Source organism: Mobula birostris, chromosome 1 (genome assembly GCF_030028105.1).
Source record: "Mobula birostris isolate sMobBir1 chromosome 1, sMobBir1.hap1, whole genome shotgun sequence".
Classification (NCBI taxonomy): Eukaryota; Metazoa; Chordata; class Chondrichthyes; order Myliobatiformes; family Myliobatidae; genus Mobula; species Mobula birostris.
Window position 1 is genome coordinate 178997610 of NC_092370.1, and position 23602 is coordinate 179021211.

At 38.3% G+C, this 23602-nt stretch overlaps 1 protein-coding gene across 4 annotated transcripts in view; it reads left to right on the forward strand.

The window, feature by feature from the left end:
* Positions 1-23602, forward strand: part of LOC140201979 (RAS guanyl-releasing protein 1-like) — a 175902-nt gene that overhangs the window by 62656 nt on the left and 89644 nt on the right. For 3 of the 4 annotated variants that reach the window (XM_072266856.1, XM_072266849.1, XM_072266863.1), the window contains exon 2: positions 9217-9391. The exons of the other annotated variant lie outside the window; for it this stretch is intronic. In XM_072266856.1, the coding sequence (XP_072122957.1) occupies positions 9319-9391 (73 nt within the window). In that variant the 5' untranslated portion in view covers positions 9217-9318. The remainder of the gene's footprint in view (positions 1-9216; positions 9392-23602) is intronic. 4 annotated transcript variants of the gene reach the window in all.

Sequence of the window (23602 nt, forward strand, 5' to 3'; positions counted from 1 at the left end):
CCGTACGTCTCTATCCAGCAGTTTTGGTCCCTGGATCCCATTCCACAATTTTCCGTCAGCTCTCTGAGCAAGTGAATTCTGAAAGTTCTGGCTATGTACAATTGTAAAACTTGAATTGTCCAACATCTAGAGTGGCACAGTTAGCAGAGCTGTTGCCTCACGGCTCCAATGACAGTGTTCAATTGTGACCTCCTGTATAATCATGGAATTTGCATGTTTTTCTCAAAGTGCACCAGTTTCCTCCCACAACCCAAATTTGTGCAGGTCAGTAGGTTAATTGATTACTGTAAATTGTGTAGGAGAATTATTAGGAGTGAGGGGGAATCAAGAACGTTAGTGTAAATGGGTGCTTGATTTTATTATGTTCCATTGACTATGTTAATCTATTTATTTTATTGAGATACAGCATGGAATTGGCCCTTCTGGCCCTTTGAGCTGCGCCACCAGCGTTCCCCAATTTAACCCCAGCCTAATCACGCGACAATTTATAATGAATGATTAACCTACCAACCAGTACATCTTTGGACTGTGGAAGGAAACTGGAACACCCAGAAAAAAACCCACATGGTCACGGGGAGAATGTAAAAACTCCTTACAGACAGTGGCAGGAAACTGTGTTCAGTATTTGAGAATTCTTCCTGCAAGTGAACTCAAAATGGATGAGGCACATATTTCAATGTTATTTGTTAGGAGGTATTTACCTACAATATGCTAATGTACCAAACAGAGTGGCATGCTGAATTTGGTCAGACTTAAGACATTGGCAGCAATATTTTTGATGATTTCAAGGCTACGTATAGATTGAGATGATGGGTGAGGACTGAATGCTAATAGTCAAATTTAGTTATTAAAAAAGGCATAAGTGTTTCAGTTACAGATGTTTTGACACAAGGGTGGTGTCAGATAACATTGCAGAAGAGGAAATATGTAGTCACAGTGATGATCACAGGATCAAATAAGAAACAATGTTATGCATATTCTGATATAGCTCTTACCATTTTAAGGAAAAAAATTAAAGTCATCACTAAGGAATAGAGTTTGTTTTGGAGGTTCTGTGAGTAATTAATATGAATTTCAATATATTGAGTTAGATGTAATTTCTAGCATCGGTGCCCATTAGAAAATTATACTGCAATTTTAGATACTTCTGCCAAATATCAGCACATAAAAGAGAAATAGAAAGAGGATGGGAGGGGTCACCAGTTGCTGAGGGATACTGTGCGAGTGGACAGAAAGTGGAAAGTTAATTGTGATTCTCTATCATCAAGAGATAAGTATTGAAGGAGATAAATGTGAGCCTATTAATTGGACAATGCAGGAGCAGCATTGTTTAAGGATAGCGTGGTCTCTCTGTTAAAGGCTGCAGATAGTTCAAGAAGGATAAGGAGAAGTTTATCACCTTTCTCACGTATCCAAAACATGCCTTTTATGATTTTGGTAAGGATTGCAATGCAGAGCTAGAAAATTTTAAAAAATTGTGGAGTTCAAATTGAAAATGACTTGAGGTAGCTCCTCATATTCCTGGTATAGTGCAAAGACTTGTGGGATTTTTTTCTCTTTTAAGCAGTTTCCATGATGGGAATTTTTTTTTTCATCCATGGGATGTGGCTGACAACACTGGCATTTATCGCCTTTCCAAAATTATCTTTTGACCTGAGTGATTTACTGGACAATTTCAGAAGGCAGTTGAGAGGCAGTCTCATTGCTGTGGGTGAGGTTCAATTTCCTTTTCTAAAGGTGAACCAGATGACTGTACATTTTAATTCCACATCCCATTCTCATTCTGATATGTCTATCCACAGCCTCCTCTACTGTCAAGATGAAGCCTCACTCAGGTTGGAGGAACAACACCTTATATTCCGTCTGGGTAGCCTCCAACCTGATGGCATGAACATTGACTTCTCTAACTTCCGTTAATGCCTCTCCTCCACTTCGTACCCCATCCCTTATTTATTTATTTATTCCCCCCTCCATTTTTTTCTCTCTCTTTTTTTTCTTCCTCTGTCCCTCTCACTATAACTCCTTGCCTGCTCTCCATTCTCTGGGCTCCCCTCCCCCTTCTTTCTCCCTAGGCCTCCCGTCCCATGATCCTCTCCCTTCTCCAGCCTTGTATCTCTTTTGCCAATCAAATTTCCAGCTCTTAGCTCCATCCCTCCCCCTCTTGTCTTCGCCTATCATTTTGGATCTTCCCCTCCCCCTCCCACTTTCAAATCTCTTACTATCTCTTCTTTCAGTTAGTCCTGATGAAGGGTCTGGGCCTGAAACGTCGACTGTACCTCTTCCTAGAGATGCTGTCTGGCCTGCTGCGTTCACCAGCATTTTGTGTGTGTGTGTTGTTTGAATTCCCAGCATTTGCAGATTTCCTTGTGACTGTATATATTTCAGTTTTGTTGCTGATTCTAGTTTTTTAAAATATAATTTAGAGTTAGTTGATATATCACATTAAAATTTCCAGCAGCCTTGGTGGGTCTTGCAACCAGGCCCCTTGGCTTATTTTTAAAGCACCATGGCCATCATGCTTCAGTTCTTTTCCAAAACTGCCTCAACCCTTGTAGCTGAGTCTCTTATACTGAAATAATAGCAAAAGAAACAACTCTACCTGTAATTCTAATACTTTAGTGGTTTTATGCAACCAGATGCTCCATAATTTAGCTATCACAGCAAACTGATTTTTGTAACCTTTTCATATAATACAGAAATTTTGTACCTCAAAGTTCCATGCTTCTTTTTGACGAGTCTCAGTATTAGGACTATTGTTTGATTTGACATTATTTGGTTAAGCATATCAGAGTAATTACCTCAATGTTGCAATTAGAGGTCAACAATATCTCTGAAAAGCATCCTGTTAAACTTGTTTAACAGTTTCACTTTTCCTGGCAATGATGCCTGTGTTGGTTCCTTGTAAGTTTTACTGTCATAAATCAGATTTAATTTTACCTGTAGGCAGAAATTTTTTCACTAGTGGAAGAGAACTGGCTGCATCATCAGCAAGTAAAATGCAGGAAGTGCAAATAGTACCTTTAATGTGTACTCAATTAATACCTGGGGACAGTATTTATCCCCCTTTTCAGCACTCCCCACTCACTCCTCCCCTGTGATATTCTTTGATGATACTAAATGTATAAAGGTAAACAAACTCCTTTTGCGCTGACCTCTGTGGAGATTCAGTATTTTGTCTTAACGCTGGGAGTGACCTAGTTGAAATTTAAGTAGCAGCTTGATACTAAGTATAATTGCATAGATTATGATCAGTGGAAAGTTGTTATTGGGAACAGTGACTACTTCAGTTTTAACAGAAGTATCTTCCTGGTCATGTTGCTCACACTGCTTTTTAAAATAAGATCTGGAGGAGGATATTGACGTTGCCATGAGAGTAATACATAAAAGGTAACTTTCAGAGAATTGAATCAATTAAGTTCATAATCTAAGGGATTGCATTCAAATTTTAATATTGAATAATATAATACTCTTTACCTTAGTACTGGGAAATACTCTATAACACTTTGGTTTCACTAAAAAAATTAAAAAAGGAAACAATTCAAGTGTTAGCATATTAAGCAAACTAATAATTTACATGCAGGGCAATAGTGCAAATTTCTGCTTAGACAATAGTTTAGAAGGTGTGAAAAATTGTGTCTAACTTGATTGAGGTCAGGATGTTTACTGAGGAAAAAATAGTGCACAGTACAAAGTGCTAAAGACTCAGAAATGAGGCTGTTTTCACTGGAGTTTTAATATTGAAGCACAGGTAATACACGCAAAGCAACTGCAATGCTAATACAATTAGATTAGAAAATGATGTTACAAAATTAACAATTATCTCCTCAGAGTAGCAGATCCATCAAAAGACTGTTACTAATTACATATATGTCCTTTAAACCTGTTAAAAAGTAAACTGAACATCTTGTTATGATTGGAATGGAAAGTAACAAAGTTGGGCTTTTGTTGTCTCCTTTTCTTTCTCCCTGTGATAGCATCTAAAACCTGTGAAATCCTGTTCTTTTTCTAGTTTTATTGAAATACAAGCCCTGCATATTTCTTTAATGTTGGGTGACCCTATGAGTTTTTACAGCACTTTCTCTTTTTGCTTCCAGGAATATTGGTCTTGTCGTAATTCTGCTCTTTGTGGCAACAGGTTTCTTCTTGTCCGTTCTTGCATTGCTTTGCATTTTGTAGCTCATATAGAAATGAATCCTATGTCTGAAACAGCACAGGATCAGTTTCACAGTTCTCCTGGTCCACAGTTTCATTTCATCTTTTGCAGTTTGCACTCTGAGATAAAAGTATTTCTCTTTCTGGTGTCTAAAGTCACAAAACTTCCTGACAGATGTATTATTTCAGTTGATTCCTATCCCATATTCCCCCCTTATCTTAGCCCTGTTTACCCCATAACCAGTTTTCCCACCTCTATATGCTCAGATAAGCTTGACTGTTTCAAGTTTCTAAATTCCTGGTTCAAAATATTTTTATTTTATTATAGGTGTTTAAAACATGTAAATTTCAATAGAATACTTGAAGCATTGTGATTGAAAGAAGGCCAAAACAGATGTCTCTCACTACTCTAATTCTCCTAACTGAACTTGTTCAGTGAATGAACAGTTTCTCCTGTTACTCTACTCACTTCCTCCAATTAAAAGTTACTGCCATTGGAACACATGAGTTGTAGTTAAGTTTGCTTTTTCACAGGAAATGAACATTTTTGTTCCAACCTTACTCGAGTTCTCTTGACTCTTTTTCTTGCATATTGATGAAAGCTTCATACATTTCCTGTTCTTGATGATAATTGGAAAAACATTGACAACTCAGCTAGCAAACGACAATACCCCCTACTTTTACTTTCTCGCCTGAGTTCCTCTATCTCCATTTCTGACAATAATCAGAATTTGCTTCAAGATTGCTGACTCCCTCAGCTGCTTTGATTTCTCTCCCACCTACTCTGTTACAACTCGGTTACATTCACCTATGTTATCTTTCTTTAATACATCTGTTCTAAAAATGCCCTCTTCCCTATCAGACTTCCTAATAGATCCACCCCATTCTCACCTTCTATCTTACTGTTCTCCATATTCAACAGATTATTACAGATATTCTTGTACTTCCAGTCTGATAGTATCCCTCCCTTTTTAAGGGAATTAGTTTCCTTTTCAGTGGTGGTCAGGTTCTCAACTTCCGTCAAGGCTTCCCTGCTTTCTAACAGTATCCTCCTGAGCAAGCTCAGAAGATGCAAGAACTAGATTTTTATCTACTCCAGGGCCTTTAAATGCTTCTGTTGGATGAAATGGTGTATCTGTCATTTTTTTCTGTACATAGGATAACTATAAATCAGGGACTTCGTCAATCTTCATTCATTCACTCAAGATGATGGTTATGACACCAGATAGTTTTTAAGTGATTGCAAATTTATTGCTTCCACTACTAAAGATAGTAGATATTCCACGCATTGGTCCTGCATTGTGCACAAAGCAATGGCATGCTCTCCTGAAGTGCTTGTTTCTAGTTTGAATCTGTGAGTGTGTGTGTGTTTGAGTGTGAGTGTAAGTTAACTTGCAGTGCTTGTAATATCAGCTACTGCATTTTTTACTTTAGTTACCTAATTTTCATCTGACATTATTAAGCACATTGTTTACTTCATTCATGTTTTCTAATGCTGGAGGAACTCAGCGGGCCAGGCAGCTTCTACAGAAAAGAGTAAACAGTCGATGTTTCGGGCCGAGACCCTTCATCTCCGACTGTACTCTTTTCCATAGATGCTTCCTGGCCTGCTGAGTTCCTCCAGAGTTTTGTGTGTGTTTCTAGCATTTGCAGCATCTGCAGATTTTCTCTTGTTCTTATTTTCTGAGCTGTTTTTTTTCCATTTCCACTGCCCTTGGTTTGAAATCCATCAGAAGTATGATGCTTTTGCATTACATTTCTAAATCCAGTCACTTATGTAAATTAGAAATAATAATGGTCCTTGCACTAATCACTAACTCTGGTATGACATTCGTATTGATCACTTGTTTCCTGTTTTTAATCAGTTTCTAATCTATTACCACAGCTTAACTGAATTGGGGTGAACAAGAGACCAAAGCTAAAGGATGCCGACCTACTGAGATCATGGAGGGCTGTGTAAAGTTATGGAGCTGAAGATAATGATGGCATAGAAAGACTTGAAATGGATAGGAAAAATATACTTAAAATATAGATTATTTATATTATCATTTGATCCTTCACGTTATCAAAGAGATTATTTTAAGAAGCTGGAGTTCCTTGTTTTTTGCATCTAACTCCCTGATCATGTTCACTGTTTCATCATGCTTCACTAATAATGTAACCATTATTTTATGGGTTATTTACAGAGACTAAAGGAAATTAAATATTTGGTGAAATGGAGACCATTAAAATCTTGTGTAGTAAATTATAATTTATTAATGCAGATTCAGCAAATATCATATAGGTTGGTTCCCTTTGAAGAGCAGGAAAAAATTTAACATATTTATCAAAGCTTCAAGGATGAAAGAAACTTGGAACCATTCAGGATATTTTACAGTGCGTATAATCAGTTTTTTTTTAACCGTAATGAATGTATTTATACTTCATTTTCTTCTGTTATTCTCGCCCCCTCACAGCACTCTTACACTTAACAAATTGACAATGACCACTTAGAAAAGTAGATATTAGTGGCATTTAATGTAAATTTCATGTGATCAATAACACTGGACAAAGTGTTCAGTCAATAGGATGGGGGAAATTCAAAATACTGCAGCAGTTAGATATCTCATATAAAACAAATTACAAAACTACAGAAAAGGCCAGGCTGCATCTGTGAAGAGAGGAACACAATTAATCTTTTGAATCGATGATCAGAACACTTTTGATGAATGTGACATCATAAGCCTAACAAAAAGTCAAATGTTCAAAGTCCAAAGTACGTTTATTATCAAAGTATGTATACTTTGTATGTATGTATTCATCTCCTAACAGGCAGCCATGAAACAAAGAAACCCAAAAGAACCCATAAAAAAAACCGTCGAACACCCAATGTACAGAGAACGAAAAGAAAACAAATCATGCGAACAATAACTGCAAGCAAATAGTGTTCTGAACTGAAGTCCACAAAAACAGTCAGAGATCCATAGTTCAGCACAGAGCCAAGTAAACATAGTGGAGCAGCAAGCTTCACTATGCCTCGGACCCCAACACCCTGACCTTTTCAATCTGGCCCGGTGTCTAAATCAAAGTCCAAACATCAGGTTCGATCACCTCAGTACACTCTGGTGCCTGGACCTTGCCACCTCGATAAAGCCTGTATGCTCATAGAAGTGCAAAATCTGTGTTACATAGCTGTCAGAAATTTCTTGTCGAACTATTCTTCCCTCTTCTCCTTGTGGGTACTACCTCCAGCCATGGTTGAAGCAGAGTCTCGAACTCTGCAACAACGTCCTTGTCTCCAGCAATTTTACGTTACTCTGCAGGATACTCTTTCCACCAACTTGGAGCAAAATTCTCAGGGCATTCAGAAAAAAAATGTTTTGTTTTTCATTTTCTATGAGTACTTTCATTTGTTTGTCATTAAAATGGATAGTAAAATAGGTTATTTGACATTCAGAAAACATCCATTTGGTTAAAGAATGATGTTCATTATCCATTTGGTCTGGGACCAATGAGTAGACACTCAGTATTGGGAAAGTGGTTGAAACATTTAGAAAGGGTGGAGGTAGTGGGGTCATATGGCAACATCTCCAGGAAAATATCCAATCAATGTTGGTAACCAAGTTTTCAACAAAAATAGAATAATGGTATAACATAAATAAGTCTTGCTGCTGCCCCTGAAGAGTACAGAAAGTCACAGTTTTCCATCTGAGTTACAAAAGGCTCATATAATGTGGGCTTTAATTGTTGGCTTGCTCAACCCTACATCATCCAAGCTTTCAATATTGAGAATGTGGGCCATTATTCGATACTTCCAAAGGAAAATTAGACGAATGTGCAACCTATACGTCAAACCTAAAATATTTACTTATAAACACTTAAGCCCGCAGATGCCGTCAAAGTAAAATTCAAAGTTCAAATTCCAAGTTGAAATCAAGGTATAAAATACCAGAAACATACAGGAAGTCAGGGAGCATTTTTGGAGAAAAATACTCAATTTAATGTTTCAAAATAAAGACCCTTCACCATAACCAATTAAAGTCCATTGTCCAATCCTGTTTTAGTGTCCGATGCTGCCTGACCCAATCAGTATTCCTGGCATTTTTGGTTTATTTGTTAATTGCTACTTGGATTATTGCTGTGCTTGTTTAAATAGGTAACATTGAAATAATATGTAGCTTTTACAAAAACCGTAATGCTAAGAATAGGTGAAGGATAGTGGATGAGAAATTTGCATTTCTTGACTATAATCATCATTATTTCTGAGACTATAATTTTAGCAGGCATCAATTCCTGTATTGAGTTTAGAATTTACTAAACATGTTGCACCCGTCAGAAAGTTGCCTATACAATAAATAGGACTGTTAACTGCACTTTACATTATAGCTTGGAAATCCCACATTTTAGCTACTGGAAAGTTCCCAATCTATTAGCATGGTAAAGATCACTTTTTAAAAAAATATATCTCAGTTATATATTCTTGAAAATACTTGAATATCTAGCGTGTTAAAGTGGTGAATGTCAAATTTAGATTCTGCATCATAAATAATTGTAAATAATTTGGAGAAAATAAGGTCTTGTTGTCCTTATATAAAAGTAGCAATTTCTTGCACTTAAGCTGGTGTATTGCTTATCTGAATCTTTATCTAAAATTAATAAATGACACAATTGGCATGTGAGTTGCGACTTTCAGCATGTCATGAATTTATTACACCAACCGTCTACATTATTAAAACATCAAAATGACCAAATGTTTCATGCGAAACAAACAGAATACAAGGTCTCTTTGCTGTATGACCATGTGCACTGTAGGTGTCATACATTGCTTCTGTTTTCTGTGGCTGTTTAGTTCGAAACAACATGCCTGTGTTCGCAGGTTACAGTGAACTTTTTTAACAAGTACTTTAATTTGCATATGAAATGCAGCCTCCACAATGTGTCTTATTTGTTTCAGTTGCCAAAGGGTGATGGCTCCTACCAGTCCAGCTCGAGGGGGTTTTGCTTTTATCTTTTGTGTTCAGTCCTGATGCTATACTCATGTGAGATTCAGCTGAGCAAATCGGACGCTACTGTTTCATCTTCCAGGAAACCCCGGCAAGAATGCAGAAATCTTGAAGTTGCCACTGCTCCTAAACAGCGAGCTACAGTATATCAAGCTTAAACCTTGCTCCGATCACCCGAGTGAGCATGATGTCTCTTGGTCAGCTATCTAAAGGGGCCAGTCTAGATGACCTACTGGAGACCTGCATTCAGTCCTTTGGTAAGATTTACTTTCGTTACAGTGGAACTCATTGTTGTTAGCAGATTGGAGTCTCCTCAATAGACCATTTCCCATGACAACAGATATCTTTAAATCAATACCTGTTTAATTATTTTGGAAGTAGTTGCATTTTTAATGTTTCTTTTTCCTGATTTTATAACTATTAATCCATTTTAGATTTAATTCTACATATATGAATAAGCTGTCCATAACAAAATGTTTATTAGTTTCTGTGGAATAAAAGTAATGGGTTTATAAAATGTAAATAGCCCTGATATATTCTCATTTTAAGGTACTGTTTTAATAGACAGTTTAAAACCATCTTTGTCAGCTTGTACAGGAATAACGTGGGCTTTAAAAAAAAAGTAACAGCCAAAATATTGAAGTGTATTGATATTTTATTCAATTTGTTACTTAACTATACACAAAATCGATGTCTGGAAATTTAAAATTAAGTACTTTATTCAATAAGATAAAAACTCAGTTATTTCTCTATTCAGAGAAAAATATTGAAATATTTTTGTGATTATTCCTTCAATACCATTGTCCATATGAGTTTCAACGATTTATTTTGTCTGAGATTTGAGAGAATTGTTATGTACTGGGCAGTTACTGAGGAAAATGGATGGAAACTGTTCTATTCAGGAATACATTTGTGAATCTTGTCTTTGTTCACACGTAAGTCAGGGAAAGAGGTTAATCAGACACAAGCTAATGAATGCTAGTGATTTGAGAAAATACAGTGTGAGCATCTCACAGTTCACTTTTATTTTGTATATTTTGATACTTCAGCCAACTTCCAGTGAGGCTTAATGGTGGTTATCCTTAAATAGTTTATCACTAGGGAGAAAAAAAAGCACATACAATTACTTAAACACTTTCCCCATTATTTTCTGCATTGTGGTGCCATGGCATTGTAAAGCAGCATATTCCAATCAGGCTAAGGTTTGGTGGACATAGAAGATAAAACGTTTTATGAGAGAACTCCGTTGGAGACATTAATTGTCCTAGACATTGTTGCCATTTGTCTTCTTTTGAAAATCTTTGTCATTCCACAATGATACCCAGAGGTATTTAAATATAGAAGCAAATACCCTCTCAGGTGTTCAAGACTACACCTCCATTACCCCGAGTTCCAGAAAACATAATGTGCCAATATCCTGTGCCATTTGCATCATAAACACAGGACTTAGAGATAATCCCGTTTGGTTAATGTGCTTGTGAAGAAAATTTATAAACAGTTAATATATAATTTTTCCATCTTAAACAGATTATAGCAGATCAATCCTTTGAATAAATTGGTAACAAAACTTCGTCCTAATCATTTCAATCTTTAAGTTTTAATCTACAGTACATTTAAAGATTTTTAAAACAATTTTTAACTTCTAGTTTCATGAAGAATTTTCATAACTTTAAATTTAGAATGTTAAGTACCTTGTCTTTTTGTGATTGGACTACTTGATGGATGTGTGTTTACATTCCTATCAGGGTGTATAACTACCGTAGTATTCAACATAACAGCATTTCTTTGTATTATTCAACTATTAAAATAAGATCACCATTTCTTTCTGTTCTGGTAAGATTCTTTCAGTTATAGGATGATGACATGCATGAAACAAAAGCCAATTTCTGAAGTACCAATCAGATTTTACTTTTTATACAATAATAGTACCTGCTGAAAACCTTAAGTAGCCATTTTTTAAAACTTTAATATCATTTTCAAAGTATCTTTGGGATCTAATGCAGGCAGATAGGCTTTCTCACTGTGGTATGTCAATCACACTTTACATAATGCAGCAACATTGACTTCTACCACCATCTAGATTGCTCTTTCCAAAGTTTAAGTTGTAACCCGTGTCTGCATTTCTCCAAAATTCCATAATTCATTGGGGTATCATCTACTTGCATTCATACTATTTCAACCAATTGCAGCTTGTATCCCTTCTTCAACTACAGTCGGTTGATTGCAGCAGCATTTGCTATTTTTTTACAAATTCACTTGATTGAGCCCTTGTTCGGTTATGTGAATTGGATAAGGAGAGTCTTCCTGATGAACTGACAATAACCACAGAGTAATTAATGGTTTGGACTGTGTTATGCAATTATAGATGATAAGAAATCTTGGTCTTTATCCTTCTACCCTCCTCCATAGTTGGATGATTTAAAATTGAACTTTGGCTCATTTTGGGGATTTTAATAACATTGTCTGATGAGAGGATCATCTAGTAAAATGGTGGCGTGCTTGGTCGCAGCGGCCTCTTTGGGTCCAACCAGTGGTGTAGTTGTTCATCCTTTACATCGTTCTTACAATTTCAAGACACAGCTGGATATTAAGAACACCCCAAGTACTGCAGATTTACCCCACTAGCAAATTGCTGTATAGTGGTGGAGCTCAGCTTTAGCTTATTGTATACTGTGTCGTCGCCCGCTACATCCACGGTGGACACGGTGCTCGGAGGCAGTGCGCGGTCCAACAGGTGATGCAAATTATTGTCTTGGATGTTTCTCTTGTGATTGCAAGACCCTGTTGGACATTGGTAATATAAGATAATGCAGTCCTGGCTATTTGATAAGACCGATGGTGGGGGAGCTGTGTGGCCTCGGTTGTTGCGCAGACTAAGCTCTCATGCTATGGTGTCACGTGTCGCAGCCAGTCAAGGGGGGAGGTGCTCGAGATGATGGGGGTGAGAGCATGGGTACAGTGGGTGTGCTGGATTCCATGCTGGGTTGGGTCTCGCCCTTCCCATTGGTGCTGCCTTCCAATGTTTGGTGGAAGAGAACCTGGATTGCATTCGTCTACAGCTGCGCTTGAACGTGTGAGGATCTGCTGTGTGCTTGTTCCTGCCAAATCATGGCTCCAGGATGGCCATCCCATGCACCTTCAATCTTCAGGCCCTGCCCCTCAGAGACTTGGGCTATAGTAATTTACTGTGACTTTATGTATTTCTGCTGTTGTAACTGCATGTGCTGTGTGCAGTGTGTGTGACAGCTGTTATAGTTTTACACCTTCTCCCGGAGGAGTACTGTTTCATTTAACTGTATACATGTGTGTGGTTGTATGACAATTAAACTTGAATTGGTAACAACAGGGTCTTCTGAAATCCCAAATATAATCAAATTTTCTTCCAATAGCTCTGCAGTATGACCCAGTTCCAGCTGCCTGTGCTTACTTATAATCTGGGGACTAAATCAATACTGGGAACTGTACAGTTGTTTCCTTTTTATTCTCCTCTGTAGATTGGTTGCAAAGGAAAGTGATAGTAAGGTTTTCTTTTGCAGCTTCATTTAATTAACACACTGTCACTACTTCATTCATCCAATGCATTTTTACCTTGATGAGATGGGAACCTTAATGTAATTTACACTGAGAAGGCAATGGTTTTTTTTTCAGAATGACTCTAGGTATATTGAAGGATGACTTCAGATTTAATCAGATCACCTGGTTCAGAGAGTTTCCATAATCGTTGAAGATGACATTATATGATTTCCCTTTGTAGCTATGTAGAAAGTAATGCTCAGATTTAGATATAATGAATTCCAGTTAATTGGGCCCGTGGCTAATCAGGGCAGCTGCTTATTTGGAGCAACTATTATAGAACAAAACCAAATCAAGAAAATAGCCAGGGTTTCCTTTGTTTCTTTGGAACACTCTGCCACTTAGTTGCCAAACATTTTTCAACCATCGTCAGTCGTGTGTGGTCATTAGACACTACACTGCACTTAAAGTGAATGGTTTTTAAATAATGTCACTTGCGTGTTTGTGTTCAAAAAGCAGTGATTTTTGTCACTGATAGCTGGCGAGGAATAAACAGACAATTCAGAAATGTTCTGCTCACTGTCCTTTCAAATATTCAGGCTTGGAGATGCCAACAATTTCACAACTTCAACAAAATGAGAGAGGAACTGGCCAAAGTAGACTGGAAAGGGACACTTGCGGGAAGAATAGCAGAGCAGCAGTGGCTGGAGTTTATGCAAGAAGTAAGGAAGGTGCAAGACAGGTATATTCAAAAAAAAAAGAAATTTTTGAATGGAAAAAGGATGTAACCATGGCTGACAGGAGAAGTCAAAGCCAAAGTTAAAGCAAAGGAGAGGGCACACAAGGTAGCAAAAATTAGTGGGAAGACAGAGGATTGGGAAATTTTTAAAAGCTTACAGAAAGAAACTAAGAAGGTCATTAAGAGGGAAAAGATGAACTATGAAATGAAGCTAGCAAATAATATCAAAGAGGTTACTAAAAGCTTTTTCAAGTATATAAAGAGTAAAAGACAGATGAGAGTAGATATAGGACCGATAGAAAATGATGTTGGAGAAATTGTAATGGGAGATAAGGAGATGGCAGAGGAACTGAAGGAGTACTTTGCATCAGTTTTCACTGAGGAAGTCATCAGCAGTATCCCGGACACTCAAGGATGTCAGGGAAGAGAAGTGTGCGCAGTCACAATTATGACAGAGAAAGTACTCGGGAAACTGAATAGTCTAAAGGTAGATAAATCTCCCAGACCAGATGGAATGCACCCTCGTGTTCTGAAGGAAGTAGCTGTAGAGATTGCGGAGGCATTAGCGATGATCTTTCAAAAGTCAATAGATTCTGGCATGGTTCCGGAGGTCTGGAAGATTGCAAATGTCACTCCGCTATTTAAGAAGGGGGCAAGGAAGCAAAAAGGAAATTATACACCTGTTAGCTTGACATCCGTGGTTGGGAAGTTGTTGGAGTCGATTGTCAAGGATGAGGTTACAGAGTACCTGGAGGCATATGACAAGATAGGCAAAACTCAGCATGATTTCCCTGAAGGAAAATCCTGTCTGACAAACCTATTGCAATTTTTTGAGGAAATTACAAGTAGGCTAGACAAGGGAGATGCAGTGGATGTTGTATATTTGGATTTTCAGAAGGCCCTTGACAAGGTGCCACACATGAGGCTGCTTAACAAGATAAGAGCCCATGGAATTACGGGAAGTTAGACATGTGGATAGAGCGTTGGCTGATTGGCAGGAAACAGAGAATGGGAATAAAGGGATGCTATTCTGGTTGGCTGCCGGTTACTAGTGGTGTTCCACAGGGGTCCGTGTTGGGGCTGCTTCTTTTTACGTTGTACATAACGATTTGGATTATGGAATAGATGGCTTTGTGGCTAAGTTTGCTGATGATACAAAGATAGGTGGAAGGGCCAGTAGTGCTGAGGAAACAGAGAGTCTTCAGAGAGACTTGGATAGATTGGGAGAATGGGCAAAGAATTGGCAAATGAAATACAATGTTGGAAAGTTTATGGTTACGCACTTTGGCAGAAGAAATAAACGGGCAGACTATTATTTAAATAGGGAGAGAATTCAAAGTTCTGAGATGCAACGGGACTTGGGAGTCCTCGTGCAGGATACCCTTAAGGCAGGGGTCCCCAACTTTTTTTGCACCGCAGACCGGTTTATTATTGACAATATTTTTGCGGACCGCCGTCTGGTGGGGGTGGGGTAGGGTTGCCAACGGACAAGAGTAACCGTCAAATACGTTGTGTTTACCTCGAGAAGACTACCATAACCATGAAGCCTTGCGCGGGCACCAGTGCGCATGTGTGTACGTGCCGATTTTTTTTCTACAGATCGTTCATGGTGATTCTGTTCAGGAGAGTGGGTGTTAATCACAACCGGAATATAGGTGATGAGGCTAATACACTCAATTTCGTTTCTAAAAGGGTTTATCTAACGAGGTTAATATTAAACGCACAGCGCATATTTTCCTCGCACAAATATAGTGATAAGTCAATTATAAGTCAATAGCACCATAACATTTTAAGTAACATTTGGATATTAAACACACAGTGCATATTTTCCCCGTATGAATTTATAAAATCATTGCAACACACCAATATCGTTGAATCAGTGGGAGCCCTGGGCTTGTTTCCTTGCAACAAGACGGTCCCATCGAGGGGTGATGGGAGACAGCGATACTCGAAGGGAGTTCCTTATGACCAGTCTATTCTGCAATTTAGTTTTTGTTGCATTCATTGCAGAGATTTGTTGGAAATGTTTTCAGTGCTTTTGTAGCTATGTCAGGATATTTAGCCTTGACTTTGATCCAGAATGCCGGCAGAGATGTTAAGTCAAACACACTTTTCAGCCCGCCGTCATTGGCAAGCTCGAGGAGTTGATCTTCTTCCCGCACTGACATGGATGACGTGCGTAATGACCGCGCATGCATTCAAGCTCAACAGTGGGCGTGACAGGGAATGAGGAAAGGTGTGGCTGACTCATATCACCAAATTATATCGTTTCCTTGCGGCCCGGTAGCACATGCTTTGCGGCCCAGTGGTTGGGGACCACTGCCTTAAGGTTAACCTCCAGGTTGAGTCGGTGGTGAAAAAGATGAATGCAATGTTGGCATTCATTTCTATAGGAATAGAGTATAGGAGCAGGGATGTGATGTTGAGGCTGTCTAAGACACTGGTAAGACCTCACTTGGAGTACTGTAGGCAGTTCTGGGCTCCTTATTTAAGAAAGGATGTGCTGGTGTTGGAGAGGGTTCAGAGAAGATTCACTAGAATGATTCCGGGAATGAGAGGGTTAACATATGAGGAACGTTTGTCCGCTCTTGGACTGTATTCCTTAGAGTTTAGAAGAATGAGGGGGGACCTCATAGAAGCATTTCGAATGTTGAAAGGCATGGGCAGAGTGGATGTGGCAAAATTGCTTCCCATGGTGGGGGAGTCTTGTATGAGAGGGCATGACTTAAGGATTGAAGGGCGCCCATTCAGAACAGAGATGCGAAGAAATTTTTTTAGCCAGAGGGTGGTGAATCTATGGAATTTGTTGCCCCGGGCGGCAGTGGAGGCCAAATCATTGGGTGTATTTAAGGCAGAGATTGATAGGTATCTGGGTGGCCAGGGCATCAAAGGTTATGGTGAGAAGGCGGGGGAGTGGGACTAAATGGGAGAATGGATCAGCTGATGATTAAATGGCAGAGCAGACTCGATGGGCGAAATGACCGACTTCTGCTCCTTTGTTTTATGATCTTATGGTCTAAATTAGGAACTATGAAGAATTTGAAGGTATTGACAATTGTTTTGAATGTTACAATGAATGTTACAATTGTTGAAAGCACTGTTTGAAGGCAATCCACTATCTGCAGTAGGGGTCAGCTCTGACTTTGTTCATTTACAGTCAATCAAAATAATATGTCAATGTACAGTGAATGAATTCCTCTGTGAGATCTATTAGCAATTAATAGAGTTTTATAGTAGTGTAATAGTTTTGGTAGTATTCTAATTTATTCTGTATTTTATTTGAATAGATAATTTGTTTCTCAGTTAAAGGATAGTTAGTTTTTTAAAATGCCTGTTTAACTATTTCCATGAAACTTCAGCTAATTGGGTTAAAATATACTGGTCCCAATATGACCCAATTAGGCAGAATCCACTGTATTTTGATTCCTACCAGTCTCTAAACTATCCCATTCAGATACTGTTCCTTATCTTTTGGTCATTTTTCCACTTTCTTTGCTGAGTATGGCACATCTTCAGAAGAGGACAAGAACAAAAGGTTTTCATCCCATTTTCCATCTATAAATACTCTTTACAGTGCTCTGAAAAAGTATTCAATCCCCAGTTTGTTCACATAAACAAGTATTACAATCTGGAATTTTGATCAATTTAACTGAGAATTTTTATTTGTGAATCACATGCTCCGTATTTTCACAGTAGAGACCCCCTCAAAAAACAGGGAAAATTGTAAAGCATGAAAACTAAAAAATCAAATACTGAAATGGCAGCGGTTCAAAAGTATTCACCCCCCTTTGCTCAGTACTTAGTTGGCCACCTCTCACAGCTATTACAGTCAGTACTCTTTTTGGGTAGGTGTCTTTTATCTTTACACAACATAATGGAGCAAGATTTGCCCATTCCTCCTTGCAAAAGTGCTTAAGCTGTGCCAGGTTTGTTGGGGAGCGACAGTGGACAACAATCTTCAGGTCTTGCTAGAGTTGATCGATCAGTTAAGGTCAGGACTCTGACTGGGCACCTAAGGACATCAATTTTCTTCATTTGAAGCCACTTCATGGTTGCTCTGAAAGTGTGCTTTGGGGCATTGTCTTGCTGAAAGACAAACATCCACCCCTGTTTAACCTTTTTGGTAGAGGGTGGCAAGTTTCATTCCAGGATCTCTCTGTGTTTAGCAGCATTAATCTTCATATCTGACCAGATTCCCAGTCCCTGCTGCTGAAAAGCATCCCAATAGCATGACGCTACCTCCACCATGCTTTACAGTAGGGATGGTGTTACTTGGCTGATATTCAGTATTAGATTTACGCCACACATATACCGCTCAATGTTGAGTCCAAAATGTTTAGTCTCATCTGACCGCAAGACTTTCTTCCTCATCTTGTAAGTGATGCTTTGCAAAGCAAAGCTTTTATGTACAAAGTTATGCTTTATTTTTAGTCAGACCTTCTTCCTTGTCACTCTTTCATAAATACCTTTTTTGTGCAAAGCCTTAGGGGTTGTGGAGTCATGAAATTCAAATCCAGTTGCAGCCAGTGACTTCTGCGGCTTAGGCAAATGTTGGTGTCTCAGTAGCCTCTCTTACGAGTACCATTCTTCTCCAGTGACTAATTTTAGAGGGGTGGGCCTGACCTAGGTAGTATAGCTGTATGTTAATATTTTTTCCACTTTTTCATAATGGATTGCACCGAATTCGAGGTATGTTTGAGATAGTCTTGTTCAGTTTTATACTTCTCTATTATCATTTCTCTGACTTGTCTTGAATGCTCTTTTGTCTTCGTTTTGGTTTGGTCTGTTGAAAATCTACCATACTATTGGACCTTTCAGAGAGAGGGGGTATTTATTCTTATGAATTCATTGAAAACAGGTGATCCTCCAATTTTTTACATCAACAAATCGGGTGAGTTGGTAGGTAATATACATTATTTCACCTCAGGAAAGTTAGCATAGTAATTACAAAGGGGATGAATACTTTTTCAACCTCTCAATTTTAGTTTTTAATTTTTAGTGAATTGTTGGCAGGTTTTGGAATTTTTCTTTTGATTTGACATGATACATAATGTTTTGTAGTTTAGCTCAAAAAAAACCCACTTCAGTATTTTAAATTTAGAAAATGAGACAGCAAAATGTGAAAATAGTTGTGGGGGCTAAATACTTTTTCAAGGCACTGTACAATAGCATCCATGCTTTGAATAGTGAAATAAGGATGATGTACCTCACAATCCACCAACTCAAGTGAAATATTAACATAACTCACTTATTAGAAACTGATGAGACTGGGTGAAAGATTAGTAAAACACCCTGCACAATTTAATGCTCTGTAAAAGTCATTGGAGGTGAGGTGTAAAGCCAGTATTCTTCCCAATTAGAGTTTCCAATTGGCAAGTTAGGTTGAAAAATAACAAGCTGCATCCCTTGAAGCCCACCAGCTCCTATTATCAGCCTCACAAGGATCATTGTCATGCGAAGCAAGTCAGTTCTGTAAATGACTATGAATCCATGGAAAAATACTGTTACCTTGTTGGTATTTTAAAAATTGATCATCAGTTGGGAATATTGTACCCTTGCTGAGGTCTGCCTCACAGATTCTCTTTCACTCAATATTCAAAATCAACACTATTGATCTTATTCATAACCTGGATCATATTTATCTTCCAATCAACACCACAGAAACATAATTTCTGGTAATCATCGTTTGTGTTGCTGTGCATAAAAATGACAGCCATGTTTCTTGCCATGTAATGAGCTTTGAAATGACATGCCATAATAATGACAAATTACATGGAATTTACAGCAAAGAAAAAAGCTCTAGCATCGACTAACAGGACTGCCCTGGAAGATTATTGGTGTGCTTGGTTGAACTTTACACTGGCAGCATCAAGGGTCAGGATTGATCCCTGGCTGCTGCACCTGCGAGGCAGCAGTACGACTTGGTGCACTAATGCACTTCTTTCCAGCAGAACTATAGAAGCAGTTTTTTCTACCGTTAATAATCACTCAAGCATTGTAGATATGACAATTTTGCTCTCCATCTGCTCAAAGTATATGAAACCAGAGAAAGCTGTGAGCTGTATTCTATTAGACTCTAATTTAGGAACTGGATTTCAGATTTCCAACTTACAAACAAAATAAATTGGAAGAATATCAGCAAAGACAAGGCTAGCACGTACAAAGAAGTGCAATATCTCCATTAAAACATTAAAGGATATAATAAAAAGTATTTGAGTAGATTTGTCTTTCTGCCATGAAATTTTATATCTTCCAATAAAGCCCTTTCTCTTCTTTGCACTGTTTCTTCTTTCCACTACTAATATCCCTTTGATTACCAATACATGTGCTTGGGTTAATCATTTCTTGTTAGATCAGTAGACGTATGAAACACATGGAAAATCTATTGATTATTGGAGAATTTCATTTTTACATTCGTAATAAGATGATTTTAATCAGTTGCCAGGATTGATCTGGTTACATTGTGGAGGGCTGTAAATTCTGATGCTTTCAATATATTCTAGTGCTTGCAGCTATCAGTTTTCAGAGCTGGGGATGTTGTGGGAAATTTCCAAATGCTGGGTGCTTGGCAGGGAACCAGGCAGCATTTGAAGAAATATACATTGGCCGCCTATTCAATAAATAAATGTAGCCAGTTTTAGAACAGATTTGATGAAAGCTGGGACATGGGTCCTTTTGGGCATAGTGTGGAGAAGCAAGAGAAACTACTCTCAAATGGAAAAAAATGATGGGAAAACTCTGGGTGGGTGGGGAGAGGGAACACAAGTAAATAGTAGCATATTCAAATGTTCTTTGGCAGCATTCCAGCAATTTGATACTGCACAGTAGTGCATTGAATCAGTAAGTCAGCTTCTCAGCCATTGTTGCTTAACACTAAGCTAGAGCATTTGATTGAAAGTATGTTGGACTATTGGAGTACAAGACCTTGCCTTTTGTTTATGATATTAATATGTTTGACAACTTAAAAATTTGCCTTTATATTGTCCTGATACTATATTGCATTTGCTTGAAAGCCTAAAGAGAAATTTGTGCAGAATGAGATTTTAAGATTCATAATTCATTGCATTTTTTGCCTGATAGCTAATTCCATGAACTGATAGAATTGAGTGTTATTGGGAAGAGATGGGTCATGCAATAACACCCAAGTTGTGTTTCTCTCTCCACCACAATTCTATGCAACCATATCTTCTGATTTTAGGCATTATGGAATTCTACTGACTTTGAGAAATTCAGATCTTGAAATTTTATTAATGCAGATCTTGAAAATGTTTTGTACTCCCATGAAGGCAATGGATATAGGAACCATGGTCCTCAAAACATCCAAAGTATCGACCTGAATATTTTGAAGAGTGCTTAATATTAGAATATGGAGGATGCTTACAAGTTTATCATAGTTAATTAGGTTACTTGTTATGAATCATTTCACCTGAACTTTATTGTAATGTTTATTGTGTCATTGATATTATAACGGAGAGAGGATATAACTTTAATGAGAATAAGTGAAGCCATAAATGCTGAGCACCGCTGCAACACTGTGCCAGCTGCGTAAAGGAAGACATTCTATGTAGCTAATTTCTATAGATTTCATTTTATAGAGTAAGGTTTGTAATCGAGAAAGATAAACGTTTACAGATCTGTAGCATTTGTTTTTCTCTGGAGAGATTCTACAACTCTTCTGCAAGATGATTAGCTATGATTTTGCAGGCAGATTGTGGAGACTAGTGATGGGAGCCTTACCCACAGCTCTATCTCACCACTATTTTCCTCTCTTGGATACAGTAATGCTTATGTCTTGTCAGACTGCTTGATCAAGGTCCAGAACATGAACGCCTACAATTTCCTCCAATTAAATGTGGGGAAGTTATCTTCAGTCCTTTACAGAATGTTAATATGGTTTGAACAATGTCATACAGCATTAAACACCACTCAACACTTTTGTGCAAGAGACATGGACCTATATAATAAGAAAAAATATACCATTTGAGTTTGTGCTGCTCTCCAAGAGACTGCCAAATGAATCCTCTCGAGGAGTCTAAGTTGCATCTATTACAAGAGTGTTCTGTGGATCAATTTGTAGGTCATATTCTCATTTCCTGGGAGAAGAACTTCGAGTTAAGGATTTGCTTTTGACCACTGGTTGCTATGTGGCAGCCGCTGATGGAATGGCAACATGTTTGGCACAAAATTATTACTGAGTTTGCCAGTTTCAAGTACCTCCAGCTGTCACATGATGTACTGTCCCACAACTTGTTTAAAAGACAAATAGGCATTTGTGTCAGCCAGAGGTTGAAACATGAGTGAAACCTGGTCCAAGCTGCCCTGCATTACAAATGACCAACTTAAGGGAACCCAAACACAAGAACAAGTCCCCATAATATTATTAAATTCAAAAGTCTGATGTTCCAATGATCAGCTTATTCCTAGTGGACAGTTCCAACATACAAAATCAACTTGTATATGCCTGAGGACGTCTGTAAGAAGAGAACTCATTCATTCCCTGGAGATGGCCTTTATTTAAACTGAAACCGTGTCCTCATTTGAACTGTGGGGTAGGTACCTTTTGGAAAAACCTTACTTGATGAGAGTAAAGGGTTAAAAAAAACAAAGTAACTGACAAATAAATACATGACTAGTCTTAAGAGGAATTTTTTTTCTGCTGTGCTGCTACACATCAGAGCTATCCTCTGAGGTCCTGGGGTTATGTCGTCTTTGGATGTTGAAACGTACACAGACTCCAATTGCCACCTATTTAAGGGTAAAATGCACTATCTAGTCTAACCCATGCAGAGCTGAAATGTCACATCGCCAAATGAGGCTTCTGAGAAGTGTGTACTTTGCTTTGAAATATCAAACACTTAGAGAGGAGGGATCAAATATATTTGACAGAAAAGACCTACATCACGTACTCTGAACTTCAATAGCTGAGTTGATGATGACGTACATTTTGACTGTTAGAATGACTAGACCATCTTTGTTAAAACATAAGAGGAAACTAAACAATTTAATACACAATCCTTCATACTTTCATTGTTAAATCTTCAATCTGCTTCTCTCTAAAAGCATATTCTGTTCTGTGCAACAAGAACTTTATGTGGGTAAACTGCTGCTGCAAAAAAGGAGCAGAGATTTTTTAAGCACATTTACTGATTATTTGACAGAATGTGTGGTTCAGCTTTGTTCAGAATCATAGAAAATATATTGAAGTTTAAAGCAATGTCTCCTCAATTAAAACACAGTCACATAATGTATATAATCACTTAGTAGTAGTAGAAGAAGAAGAAGACAGTTTGTAAATTTGCTTTGAATTCTAGTAAGGTGAATTTTCTCCATTTGTAAACTTAAATTACTTTGTTCTTCCACCATATGTCCACACAGTCTCAATATATCGGCAAATTATTCTTCAGCTCTGTGCAATGGGTTTCACATACAACGTTGGTAGGGAATGCCATTGGAGTAGAAGCAAACAGATGTTGAGAGAAAGATAACAGTGGGTAGAGAGGAAGGCTATCAATGCTTATAGCAGGATCTAGGCCAGCAGGAAAAATGGCTGTTGGAACTTAATTCAGACAAGTATGAGGACAAAAAAACGGCGTGAGGAGAAGATGGTGGCGTGACACAGCGCGTGTGGCCTCTCCGGTGATGAATATCTGTAATCTGTCAAGTAGGATGCCGTTCACAATTCTGATTTGAAGGAAGCAAACGTGAGAGCACGGAGGAACATCTGGTGAAACTTCTGAAATGCCTGTTTTGCTGCCACTGGTACTGTGTGATCCGAAATCTCCGGGAGGAAGGCCCCGAATCCTGGGCTTTGCCTGTTGCTTGGCGGCCAGGACTGGGGTCAAAGCGCTCAGTAGAGCTGGTGCTTGGTGTCGGAGGGCTGGTCAGAGGCTCGAAGTTTTCCGACGGACTCAGAGTCGGACTGTGGTTGGGTGCTTCCAGGATGCCGCATTGGCAAGTTTGCATCGCTGGAATCTCATGGCAGGGAGAGTTTCTCCCTTCTACCGTCTGCGTGAGATGTTGGGCTATCGGGACTTTGGGACTTTTTTTTTTACCGTGCCCATGGTCTGCTCTTATCAAATTACGGTATTGCTTTGCACTGTTGTAACTATATGTTATAATTATGTGGGTTTTGTCAGTTTTAGTCTCGGTATGTCTTGTGTTTCTGTGATATCATACCGGAGGAACATTGTATCATTTTTTAATGCATGCATTTCTA